At 36.7% G+C, this 14,109-nt stretch overlaps 1 protein-coding gene across 1 annotated transcript in view; it reads right to left on the bottom strand.

Annotated features, from left to right (window-relative positions):
- Positions 1 to 14,109, bottom strand: part of PNPT1 (polyribonucleotide nucleotidyltransferase 1) — a 49,621-nt gene that overhangs the window by 9,524 nt on the left and 25,988 nt on the right. The window contains exons 15-18 of the mRNA XM_057743587.1: positions 7,818 to 7,854; positions 5,840 to 5,906; positions 5,659 to 5,748; positions 1,731 to 1,784 (exon numbers count right to left, since the gene is read on the bottom strand). Of these exons, the coding sequence (XP_057599570.1) occupies positions 1,731 to 1,784; positions 5,659 to 5,748; positions 5,840 to 5,906; positions 7,818 to 7,854 (248 nt within the window). The remainder of the gene's footprint in view (positions 1 to 1,730; positions 1,785 to 5,658; positions 5,749 to 5,839; positions 5,907 to 7,817; positions 7,855 to 14,109) is intronic.

The following is a 14,109-nucleotide window of genomic DNA, read 5'->3' as shown; positions in this document are numbered from 1 at the left end:
TCTCTATTTGGCTCCATAATTTTTTTTTTAATCTTGTTAGCATCTTTTTTTAAGAGATAAAATCTGTCATTTAACATATCAGTTACATATTCCTTTTTATCAGTATCCTTTTTATCAGTAGGTGAGTGTACTTAAGTCAATAACAAAAAACACTGAAAGGGACAGGGTTTAGGATGGAGCACCTGCAAGTATTCCACTTGAGACCCCTCTCCAACCTACCAATCAGATTATCTAGTCCTGGCTGCTCACTCTTCAACCAGTTATAAATGGTGTACTTATCACCCATTCTCAATTTCTGCATCACTTACTGCCAAGGTCATAAACTGCCAAGCTGAACCCTGTACAAGCAGCACCTTGCCTCCCTACTCTAAACCTAGCAATATTTTCAAAAACAGAAAATAAGTTTGGCATGACCTAGTTTTAAATGAGTCTCTTCTGGCTCCTTTCCAAAATACTTATACCCTATTCTTTTACCATTTAAGAGTCTTGCCAAGGGTCACTGTCAAGTTCACTGGGTTATACTTTACAGAAAATACATTTCTCATCTTTCAAAAGTAAGAATTCTTTGTGTCTTTGCTATACTAATCTCCATGATTTCTCCAGTACTGCCAAATTGGTTCAGTTATCTTATCCTGAAGTTCTCATCACTAATTAGGATGGGTTTTTGTCTAGACCTAAAGATCTGAATTCACTTAAAGCAGTTAAAGACTCTCTTATGATCTTTTATCTTTCAGTTCACCTTTTTCAGGATTTGTTCTGTGTTTTCCAAAATGAGATTGTAAGAGTGATGAATGCAAGCTCCACGAAGACAGAGACTTCGTTTTGTTCACCACTGTGTCTCAAAAGCTTAGATCAGTGCTTGGCACAGAGGTAGCATACCATAAAGATTTGTTGAATGAATGCATGAAGGTGAAAATAAAGTTGGTATTTTATCAGCTACTTTAAATATCAGATTATGTTTTCCTTCCACTGAATGCAACTAGAAAAGTGCCTTTAACTGCCTATAGCTTTTTTTTTGCTTTGGCTTAAGTTTTAGTCTTTTTAGATAATGGTATTATACATTTAGACTATTCTTTCATTTCATCCTTGGTTATGTTATCCTTTCTATCTTTCTGTTTTTCTGTACTGTAAATGTGTGAACTTACAGAGAACTCTTTGTGTGGCCTCTTGAGTGTCTAAGTTCCTTTTCCCCTTCTTCCCAAATAGCATCATTGGTGACTGGAAGACACTGTTTTCAGAGTTTCCTAACATGCTGCCTCTTTCCCTTTGGGTGTTTCAGATCCAGAGATTATACTGAACCACTTGCAGTCTTCCTTCTTAAAGTTCTGTGTACTCTTCTATGAGTGGCACTTGTTCTTCTCAAGGCTTGCATAAACTAACTGAAAGATTACATAGTTACTTTCCTTTATGGGTCCTAATACTTCTGCTTGCTAATCCAAACTTCCTTAGTGAATGGAATCAATTGCAGAGCTCTCAGAAAGCCTATCGGATCACTAAGTAAATAATTTCAGTGTACTGCTTTTAGGCAAGAATAAGAATTTCAGCAGATATCTGTCTAGTTGAAGCTATGCTTTGTACTATCTTCCTTCTGGCATGGTTTGCTAATCTGTAATCTGACTTCCCTAAGTCTTACTAAAATCCAGTTTAAAAGAATCCTATATTTTATACTAATCAAGTATATATAAATAAGCTAAATAAGCTTTGGTAGTTTTGAGACATAACTCCTTTACCTGCATCCATTAATGCTAAACTTCCACCACATGCAGATGCCATAGAAGATGATCCTATAAGAAGAGAGAGAGAAAAATACTTGCTTTAATACTGATTTTTATTAAATGTAGAAAATAGCTACTATTGGTTATTTCCTTATAAATACTTATTTATAATTTAAATATTCAATATTCTTTCCTTCCTTCTTTTTAAAAGCACTTAAGGCAAGCTTTCCTAAACCACAAACTACAGAGCTGCACAGTCCAATATGATAGCCATTAGCAACATGTGGCCACTAAATTTAAATTATTTGAAATAAACACAGTGCCTCAGCTGGACAGCACAAAGATAAGAGAATTTCTGACACCACAGAAAGTTCTGTTGGACAGAAGTGCTAGAGATTCTGATTCTAAGAAACCTGCCAGGAAAAACAGCATGCCTCTTTTGTTGCTTAATCAGAAGGCAGTTAAAGATACAGGACTCTAGCTCTCTCATGGGGCCATAAGCTACAGCCTATTCACACCCAGTAGAGAACAGAAAGTCTCTGGTTTATTACTATTTTTTTATTACTATTTTTTTTTAATTTTATTTTTAAAAATATTTATTTATTTATTGGCTGTGTTGGGTCTTTGCTGCTGCGCACGGGCTTTCTCTAGTTGTGGTGAGCAGGGGCTACTCTTTGTTGTGGTGTGTGGGCTAATCATTGTGGTAGCTTCTTTTGTTGCAGAGCACGGGCTCTAGGTGTGTGGGCTTCAGTAGTTTTGGCACGTGGGTTCAATAACTGTGGCTCGCAGGCTCTACAGCACAGGTTCAGTAGTTGTGGCGCATGGGCTTAGTTGCTCTGGGGCATGAGGGATCTTCCTGGCCCAGGGATAGAACCCATGTCCCCTGCACTGGCAGGTGGATTCTTAACCACTGTGCCACCAGGGAAGCCCCAAGTCTCTAGTTTAAATTCTGAGCTTTGGTGATTTTTTAAAAATATCTATGACCATCTGATCTATATGTCTGCTACATGTTTGAGAACCATGTGCTCTTTTTGCCTTTAATGATTGCCGTGCCTTGACCTGTGGACCAATTTTTAATTTAAATTTGACTTTTCAGGAATTCCCTGGTGGTCCAATGGTTATGACTCCGAGCTCTCACTACCGAGGGCCCAGGTTCAATGCCTGGTTGGGGAACTAAAATACCACAAGCTGCGCAGCACGGCCAGAAAAAAAAGAAAAAAAAAAAGATAATTTTCTTTGAAAAATAAACAAATAAAATTTGAAAATTTTAGCCCAGTCTCTCTCTCTGATATCTACTTACATCTGTGATACATGACAGGTGTTCCCTGCTTAATGGCTCAGTATATTTTTTCCCCTCCCTCTCTCCAAGCTGGACTTGCTCTATGGTTTGTTTATAAAAATAATAAAATAACCCAGACTGGATCTATTGCAAAAGATACATAAAGAGAAATATTTGTTTTATATTATATTGTTTCCAAGGCATCTCATTAGCTAAGAATAGAGATTCAGAGAAGTATATGATTAAACACATTTTTCTCTTATAGTGGGTTTGGGTACTACTGTACTAATAAATGTAACATTACTTATGAAAACGTAAAACTATAACAGGGAGTCTGTTCTTTTTAACTAGGAAAAATATATTTCAAAACCATACCATTTTTTGACAAAATTCAATACCCACTTATGATAAAAACTCTTCAGAAAGTGGACATAGAAGGAACCTACCTCATATATGGCCATAATAAAGGCCATATATGACAAACCCACAGCAAATATCATTCTCAGTGGTAAAAAACTGAAAGCAATTTCCTCTAAGATGAGGAACAGGACAAGGATATCCAATCTCGCCACTATTATTCAACATAGTTTTAGAAGTCTTAGCCACGGCAATCAGAGAAGAAATAAAAGGAATACAAATTGGAAAAGAAGTAGTAAAACTGTCACTGTTTGCAGCTGACATGATACTATACATAGAAAATCTTAAAGATGCCACCAGAAAACTACCAAAGCTAATCAAGGAATCAAGGAAGAGAAATTAAGGAAACAGTCCCATTTACCATTGCAACAAAAGGAATAAAATACCTAGGTATAAACCTACCTAAGGAGGCAAAAGACCTGTACTCAGAAAAGTATAAAACACTGATGAAAGAAATCAAAGACGACATGAACAGATAGATATACCATGTTCTTGGATTGGAGGAATCAATATTATGAAAATGACTATACTATCCAAAGCAATCTACAGATTCAGTGTAATCCCTATCTAATTACCAATGGCATTTTTCACAGAATTAGAACAAAAAGTTTAATAGTTTGTATGGGAACACAAAAGACCCCGAGCAGCCAAAGCGATCTTGAAAAAGAAAAACAGAGCTGGAGAAATCAGGCACCCCAACTGCAGATTATACTACAGAGCTACAGTAATCAAGACAGATGGTACTGGAACAAAAACAGAAATATAGATCAATGATACAGTATAGAAAGCTCAGAGATAAACCCATGCACCTATGGTTACCTAATCTATGACAAAGGAGGCAAGAATATACAATGGGGAAAAGTCAGTCTCTTCAATAAGTGGTGCTGGGAAAACTGAACAGCTACATGTAAAAGAAGGAAATTAGAACACTCCCTAACACCATACACAAAAATAAACTCAAAATGGATTAAAGACCTAAATGTAAGAACAGACATTACAAAACTTTCAGAGGAAAACATAGGCAGAACACTCTTTGACATAAATTGCAGCAAGATCTTTTTTGACCCACCTCCTAGAGTCATGAAAATAAAAACACAAATAAACAAATGGGACCTAATTAAACTTAAAAGCTTCTTCACAGCAAAGGAAACCATAAACAAGATGAAAAGACAACCCACAGAATGGGAGAAAATATTTGCAAACAAAGCGACAGTGGATTAACCTCTAAAATATACAAACAGCTCATGTAGCTCAGTATCAAAAAACAAACAAGCCAATCCAAAAATGGGTGGAAGACATTTAAATAGACATTTCTCCAAAGAAGACATACAGATGGCCAAGAGGAACATGAAAAGATGCCCAGCGTCACTAATTATTAGAGAAATGCAAATCAAAACTACAATGAGGTATCTATCACCTCACACCAGTCAGAATGGCCATCATCAAAAAATCTACAAACAATAAATGCTGGAGAGAGTGTGGAGAAAAGGGAACCCTCCTACACTGTTGGTGGAAATGTAAATTGGTACAACCATTATAGAGAACAGTATGGAGGTTCCTTAAAAAACTAAAAATAGAACTAACATATGACCCAGATATCCCACTACTGGGCATATACCCTAGGAAAACCATAATTCATAAAGACACATGTACCCCAATGTGCTGCAGTGGCAGCACTATTTACAATAGCCAGGACATGGAAGCAACCTAAATGTCCACTGAGAGATGAATGGATAAAGATGCGGCACACATATAAAATGGCGTATTAGCCATAAAAAGGAATGAAAATGGGTCACTTGTAGAAATGTGGATGGACCTAGAGTCTGTCATACAGAGTGAAGTAAGTCAGAAAGAGAAAAACAAATATTGTTCATTAACACACATATGCGGAATCTAGAAAAATGGCACAGATGAACCTATTTGCATGGCAGGAATAGAGACATAGATGTAGATAACGGACATGTGGAGACAGTGGGAAGGGGAGAGTGGGATGAACTGGGAGATTAGGACTAACATATAGATACTACCATGTGTAAAATAGCTAGCTAGTGGGAACCTGCTTTATAGCGCAGGGAGCTCAGCTCGGTGCTCTGTGATGACCTAGATGGGTGGGATGGGGAGGTGGGAGGGAGGTCCAAGAGGAAGGGGATATATGTATACATATAGCTGATTCACTTTGTTGTACAACAGAAACTAACACAACATTGTAAAGCAATTATACTCTAATAAAAAACAAAACAAACATACCATTTGACTCTAGTACTTCGGATGTGACTCTTATGGTGAAAGGAAAATCTTTAGGAATTACAGGATACAAAGCTCTCTCAGCAAGAGCACCTAAATCAGAATAGAAAATAATAAGCAAAAAAAAAAAAAATATCCTAAGTCTCTGTAAGAATACCATGTATAAATACAGATTTGTACTTACCATGCCCAAGTTCTCTTCTATTTACACCAGTGACTTTGCCAATTTCATTAGTTGCATAGGGAGGAAACTTAAAAAAAAACAAACACACAAAAACCATGTACATATACCATTGACATGGAAAGATTTCTATCCCATATATATAATAATCTACAAAACAATAGAATCCCATTTTTGTTTAAAAAAAAAAAAAGTACATTCACATATACACACAAAATGTCTGGACATCTAAAACATACTAAATTGCTAAAAGTAGCTGTTTCTAGTGTTTATGTGACCTGGGCCTGGGAAACGGATGGTTATGGGGATTTACACCACAAATTTTTATGTTTAAATTGCTAACAATAACAAAATACTATATTTTTGTAATAGAAGAAATATACATATTTTTAAAAAATGCACATTGAGGAAACAGATCTTTTCCAATAAAGGTTTTACTTTAGCCAGGAGTTGCAAACTGATTGATATAATGTCTTAAAAGAATGTGAACTAGCTGCAGTTATTTAAAAAATTGGGAAATTTCCCATTAAAATCTGGAATTCCAGTACTTTAACAAAATATTTTTAAAAAGGAGAGATGGAACATGGATCTGATAAAGCCTGTGGATCTAGCAGTCAATTTGCAGGAGATAGAGGAACATGCTGAACTGCACTGCAATCAGCAACATCCAGACTGTGGAGAGCAATACAGGTCAGATGGTTCTGGGGCTTCAACAGAAAGGCTGTAAAGAAAAGAATGTGATGGAGGAGAGACCTATAGATTAAAAGAGACGAAGAAACACCAAATTAAAAAAAAATGGACAAGACTGCACTATAGTATCTAGGGATGTGCAATAAAAATCCAAGGAAGTGATTATTATAAAACTGAGGAGAGTAGTTACTTTTAGGGGAAGAAAGGTATTAAGACTGGGATGAAAAACATGGAGGGGCTTCTGGGGTGACTGGCAACATTTTATTCTGTGACTTTGGTGGTGGTTACAAGGGTGTCTGCCTTATAAAAACTCATTAAATCATCCTTTGTTTTACATGGTTTTCACTATCTGTATTTTATGATAAAAAGGTATTTGAAAATGGGATAATACAGCAATAACAGCTCATATCTCTCTAGCCTCCTGCCCTCACCTCTTTTCCCAATAATCAGCTACAGCTGTATTTTTCACAGGTACCCTTTTACAGATTGCCATGTGCTCTTCAGCTCTTGACAGAGGATGTGCCTTATCAATTACTACTCCTTTCTGGCTTCTGTAGCATCTGGATATATCCAAAACAGGATATTAGGGACTTCAAACCTGTGAGAAGCTCCAGGTTTTTGGATATTCTCTAGCATATATGTTTTACATGAAATGTTCTCTATTAACTATATCAGATTCAACAAAATTGAGATGTTGGGATTCTGGGCAGTCAACAATGGCCACTCAAAAGACCTGCTATGCCTGCCAGCGTGTATGCTTCAAATACTAAAATTAATGTGCTATGTGGTTGTGTCGTGTCTGCCTTAGGATTAGTTTTGAATAAAGTCAATCACAAACTCAATTATATGTAATGATTTCATATGAAGTAATTTAACATTAAATACCTCAGTTCTTTTACTGAGTAAAGATATGAACATTTAAATGAACTAAAGGGAGATAGTGACTTGTCAGTTGCGGTATTTGAAAAGCCCCACTTGTCTGACACACATGTGAACATTTACAACTCTTTCTTGACCAATATTGTCAACTATACTTTAACTTTTATGTATGACTCAGAACAGGAAGTTGTTGGTTGGAAAGCTACTACTTGTCTCTCTAAATCCGTTCTGTAAGCAATGAAATAACAGTACCCAAATCTACCTTAATAGATATACGATAAAACTAGCATAGTAAAATGTTAATGGTGGAATACAGGTAGTGGATATACAGGTATCTACTGTAGAATTCTTTCAACTTTGCTGTATTCTAGAAATCTTTCATAATAAAATATTGGGGAAAAATTCACCTTACCTCATAGTGCAGCATGAAATTTTTATCTTTTATCCCACTACAAACAAAAAGCATAATGTTAAAAAGACATCACACAGATACAAGTTTATTCAATAAACAACTAAAAAAGATGTAAGGGGATTTAAGAAACACTTGGTTATTAAGGAGAGTTAGTCTGAAACTGAATACCAGAAGAATTAGAAGGATGAATGTCAGAAACAATATTCTTTTCCTGGGGCTTCGGAATGAATTCTACACAGATTTTAGAAAACAACTTTGCTGCAAATAAAGCACTTAGATATTTAGATTTGAATACTAAGACAACAGACACATTTTAAAGCATTAATAACTAGTGAGAATCCTAAATATTATAAACACATTATTTAAATCTCAGAGTTATGATCTTCTTCCCAAACATGTGAAATGAAGATGAGTAACTGAAATGATACAGCTGAGAGCAATCAGGAGATCTGACAGTCAAGGATTTTTTTCAGGGTTTGAAAAGAGAACAGTTACAGCTGAATCTAGAACAATGGGGAGAATAAGCATGAGAAGAAACACAATTTCTGGAAGCAGGAAAACAGATTTATTTATTTTTTTTTTTTTTAGGAGAAAATAGTTGGTTTTTATTTTTATTTTTATTTTTTTATTTTTTTTAATTTATATATCTACCTTTTATTTATTTATTTATTTTATTATTATTTTTTTTATTATTATTTTATTTTATTTTTTGGGGGGGTACACCAGGTTCAATCAACTGTTTTTATACACATATCCCCATATTCCCTCCCTTCCTTGACGCCCCCCCCTCGAGTCCCCCCCACCCTCCCTGCCCCAGTCCTCTAAGGCATCTTCCATCCTCGAGTTGGACTCCCTTTGTTATACAACAACTTCCCACTGACTATTTTACAGTTGGTAGTATATATATGTCTGTACTACTCTCCCGCTTCTTCTCAGTTTCCCCTTCACCCCCCATCCCCTCCCATACCTCGAGTTCTCCAGTCCATTCTCTGTATCTGCTTCCCTGTTCTTGTCACTGAGTTCATCAGTACCATTTTTAGATTCCGTATATGTGAGTTAGCATACAATATTTGTCTTTCTCTTTCTGACTTACTTCACTCTGTATGACAGATTGTAGTTCTATCCACCTCATTACATATAGCTCCATCTCATCCCTTTTTATAGCTGAGTAATATTCCATTGTATATATATGCCACATCTTCTGTATCCATTCATTTGTTGATGGGCATTTAGGTTGCTTCCATGTCCTGGCTATTGTAAAGAGTGCTGCAATAAACATTATGGTACAAGTTTCTTTTGGGATTATGGTTTTCTTTGGGTATATGCCCAGGAGTGGGATTACTGGATCATATGGTAGTTCTATTTGTAGTTTTTTAAGGAACCTCCAAATTGTTTTCCATAGTGGCTGTACCAATTTACAGTCCCACCAACAGTGCAGGAGAGTTCCCTTTTCTCCACACCCTCTCCAACATTTGTTGTTTCCAGACTTTGTGATGATGGCCATTCTGATTGGTGTGAGGTGATACCTCATTGTGGCTTTGACTTGCATTTCTCTGATGATGAGTGATGTTGAGCATCTTTTCATGTGTTTGTTGGCCATCTGTATGTCTTCTTTGGAGAAATGTCTATTTAGGTCTTCTGCCCATTTGTGGATTGGGTTATTTGCTTTTTTGGTATGAAGCTGCATGAGCTGCTTGTATATTTTGGAGGTTAATCCTTTGTCCGTTGTTTCATAGGCAATTATTTTTTCCCATTCTGAGGGTTGCCTTTTAGTCTTGTTTATGGTTTCTTTTGCTGTGCAAAAGCTTTTAAGTTTCATGAGGTCCCATTCGTTTATTCTTGATTTTATTTCCATGATTCTAGGAGGTGGGTCAAAAAGGATGTTGCTTTGATGTATGTCAAAGAGTGTTCTGCCTATGTTTTCCTCTAGGAGTTTGATAGTGTCTGGCCTTACATGTAGGTCTTTCATCCATTTGGAGTTTATTTTTGTGTATGGTGTTAGGAAGTGTTCTAATTTCATTCTTTTACATGTTGCTGTCCAATTTTCCCAGCACCACTTATTGAAGAGGCTGTCTTTTTTCCATTGTATACTCGTGCCTCCTTTGTCAAAGATAAGGTGCCCATATGTGTTTGGGCTTACTTCTGAGTTCTCTATTCTGTTCCATTGATCTTCCTTTCTATTTTTGTGCCAGTACCATACTGTCTTGATCACTATGGCCTTGTAGTATAGTTTGAAGTCAGGAAGCCTGATTCCACCAACTCCATTTTTCCTTCTCAAGATTGCTTTGGCTATTCGGGGTCTTTTGCGTTTCCATACAAATCGTAAGATTTCTTGCTCTAGTTCTGTGAAAAATGCCATTGGTAATCTGATCGGGATTGCATTAAATCTGTAAATTGCTTTGGGTAGTACAGTCATTTTCACGATGTTGATTCTTCCAATCCAGGAACATGGTATATCCCTCCATCTGTTTATGTCATCTTTGATTTCTTTCATCAGTGTCTTAAAGTTTTCTGCATACAGATCTTTTGCCTCCTTAGGCAGGTTTATTCCTAGGTATTTTATTCTTTTGGTTGCAATGGTGAATGGGAGAGTTTCCTTAATTTCTCTTTCTGCTCTTCCGTTGTTAGTGTATAGGAATGCAAGAGATTTCTGTGCATTAATTTTGTATCCTGCTACTTTACTAAACTCATCAATGAGTGCTAGCAGTTTTCTGGTAGAGTCTTTAGGGTTTTCTATATATAGTATCATGTCATCTGCAAAGAGTGATAATTTTACTTCTTCTTTTCCAATTTGGATTCCTTTAATTTCTTTTTCTTCTCTGATTGCTGTGGCTAACACTTCCAAAACTATGTTGAATAACAGTGGTGAGAGTGGACACCCTTGTCTTGTTCCTGTTCTTAGAGGGAATTCTTCCAGTTTTTCTCCATTGAGAAACAATGTTGGCTTTTGGTTTGTCATATATGGCTTTTATGATGTTGAGGTAATTTCCTTCTATGCCCATTTTCTGGAGAGCTTTTATCATAAATGGATGTTGAACTTTGTCAAAAGCTTTTTCTGCATCTATTGAAATGATCATATGGTTTTTATCCTTCAATTTGTTGATATGATGTATCACGTTGATTGATTTGCGTATATTGAAGAATCCTTGCATCCCAGGGATAAACCCCACTTGATCGTGGTGTATGATTTTTTTAATGTGCTGTTGCAGTCTGTTAGCTAGTATTTTGTTGAGGATTTTTGCATCTATATTCATCAGTGATATTGGTCTGTAGTTTTCTTTTTTTGTGACATCTTTGCCTGGTTTTGGTATCAGGGTGATGGTAGCCTCATAGAATGAGTTTGGGAGTGCTCCGCCTTCTGCAATATTTTGGAAGAGTTTGAGAAGGATAGGTGTTAACTCTTCTCGAAATGTTTGATAGAATTCGCCTGTGAATCCATCTGGTCCTGGGCTTTTGTGTGTTGGGAGATTTTTAATCACTGCCTCAATTTCTGTACTTGTGATTGGTCTGTTCATGGTTTCTATTTCTTCCTGGTTCAGTCTTGGAAGATTGTATTTTTCTAAGAATGTATCCATTTCTTCCAGGTTATCCAATTGATTGGCATATAGTTGCTTGTAGTAGTCTCTCATGATGTTTTGTATTTCTGAGGTGTCCGTTGTGACTTCTCCTTTTTCATTTCTAATTCTGTTGATTTGCATCTTCTCCCTTTTTTTCTTGATGAGTCTGGCTAATGGTTTATCAATTTTGTTAATCTTCTCAAAGAACCAGCTTTTAGTTTTATTTATTTTTCTTATGGTTTCTTTCCTTTCTTTTTCATTTATTTCTGCTCTGATCTTTACGATTTCTTTCCTTCTGCTCACTTTGGGGTTTCTTTGTTCTTCTTTCTCTAGTTGTTTGAGGTGTAAGGTTAGGTTGTTTATTCGATCATTTTCTTGTTTCTTAAGGTAGGACTGTATTGCTATAAACTTCCCTCTTAGAACTGCTTTTGCTGCGTCCCATAGGTTTTGGGTTGTTGTGTTTTCGTTGTCATTTGTTTCTAGATACTTTTTGATTTCCTCTTTGATTTCTGTAGTGATTCCTTGGTTGTTTAAGAGTGAATTGTTTAGCCTCCATGTGTTTGTCTTTTTTGCAGTTTTTTTCCTGTAATTGATATCTAGTCTCATGGCGTTGTGGTCTGAGAAGATGCTTGATATGATTTCAATTTTCTTGAATTTGCCGAGGTTTGATTTGTGACCCAAGATGTGATCTATCCTGGAAAATGTTCCGTGTGCACTTGAGAAGAAAGTGTAGTCTGTCGTTTTTGGATGGAATGTCCTATAAATATCAATGAAGTCGAGATGGTCTAATGTGTCATTTAAAGCTTGTGTGTCTTTATTTATTTTCTGTTTGGATGATCTGTCCATTGATGTAAGTGGGGTGTTCAAGTCTCCCACTATAATTGTGTTACTGTCGATGTCCCCTTTTATAGCTGTTAGCATTTGCCTTATGTATTGAGGTGCTCCTATATTGGGGGCATAGATATTTACCATTGTGATATGTTTTTCTTGGATGGATCCCTTGATCATTATGTAGTGCCCTTCCTTGTCTCTTTTAATAGTCTTTACTTTCAAGTCTAATTTGTCTGATATGAGTATTGCTACTCCAGCTTTCTTTTGACTTCCATTTGCATGGAATATCTTTTTCCATCCCTTCACTTTCAGTCTATATGTGTCCCTTGGTCTGAAGTGGGTTTCTTGTAGGCAGCATATAGAAGGGTCTTGTTTTTGTATCCATTCAGCCAGTCTGTGTCTTTTGGTTGGAGCATTTAATCCATTTACATTTAAAGTGATTATTGACATGTGTGTTCCAATTACCATTTTCTTAATTGTTTTGGGTTTGTATTTGTAGGTGTTTTCCTTTTCTTGTGTTTCCTACTTAGAGAGGTTCCTTTAGCACTTGTTGTAAGGCTGGTTTGGTGGTGCTGAATTCTCTTAACTTGTGCTTGTCTGGAAAGCTTTTGATTTCTCCCTCAAATCTGAATGAGATTCTTGCTGGGTAGAGTATTCTTGGCTGTAGGTTTCTCTCTTTCAGGACTTTCAGGATATCCTGCCATTCCCTTCTGGCCTGCAGAGTTTCTGTAGAAAGGTCAGCTGTTATCCTTATGGGTTTTCCCTTATATGTTGCTTGTTGCTTTTCTCTTGCTGCTTTTAATATTTTTTCTTTGTGTTTAATTGTTGTTAGTTTGATTAATATGTGTCTTGGTGTATTTCTCCTTGGGTTTATTCTGTATGGGACTCTCTGTGCTTCTTGGACTTGGTTCATTATTTCCTTTCCCATGTTGGGGAAGTTTTCCACTATAACCTCTTCAAATATTTTCACAGACCCTTTCTTGTTTTCTTCTTCTTCTGGGATGCCTATAATTCGAATGTTGGTACGTTTAAGGTTATCACTGAGGTCTCTGAGGCTGTCTTCTAGTCTTTTTATTTTTTTATCTTTTTCCTGCTCTGTGGCGTTTATTTCTTCCATTCTATCTTCCAACTCACTTATTCGTTCTTCTGCCTCAGTCATTCTGCTGGTTAGAGCATCTAGAGTATTTTTAATTTCAGTTATTTTGTTATCCATTGCTGTTTGTTTTTCTGAGTTCTTATGAACTGTTTCTTGTACTTTCTCTAATTTGTTATCGAGATTTTGTATCATTTTTACTATCATTACTCTAAATTCTTTTTCAGGCATTTTTCCTATTTCCTCCTCATTTATTTGGTCTTGTGGGTTTTTTTCCTGCTCCTTTGCCTGCATGGTGTTTCTTTGTTTCCTCATGGTTGTCCAAGCTTTTGGGGTTGCTTGTCCTGGTGATAGAGGTGTTTATAGAAGACTGTCCAAGCCTCAGACTAATGTCCAAGTATTGGATTAGACGAATATTCAGTCGGCTATGTCAGGTTCTCCGCAGCCCTTTCCGGTGTCCGAGGCCGTCTGCTGGTGTTCAGCTGGTTCTCTGTGGGAATGACTGTGTCCTTCCGTGCATTCCCAATGCATCTGTGGAGAGGGATGCACTCCACGTCTCTCTACTTCGCCGCCATCTTTTTCTCTCCCAGATTTATTTTTAACTGAGGAAAACACTGGCATATACAGGTTCGTGGCACAAACAGTATCCCCTTTGGGTGGGATTACAAAAGGCACCTCTCTGTACAGAGGATTTAGAAAGCCCTGGGCTAAGGCTGAATCTGCACAACCATAAATTATGGCCTTGGGGAAAGAAATTTCAAAACCAGACACCTTCAGAAGACTAAAGGAATCAGATTTGGGGGGCTAGAGT

This window comes from Hippopotamus amphibius, chromosome 7 (assembly GCF_030028045.1).
Source record: "Hippopotamus amphibius kiboko isolate mHipAmp2 chromosome 7, mHipAmp2.hap2, whole genome shotgun sequence".
In the NCBI taxonomy this organism is placed as follows: Eukaryota; Metazoa; Chordata; class Mammalia; order Artiodactyla; family Hippopotamidae; genus Hippopotamus; species Hippopotamus amphibius.
Note: the sequence above shows the minus strand (reverse complement) of the source record. Positions and strands in the feature narration are given on the sequence as shown.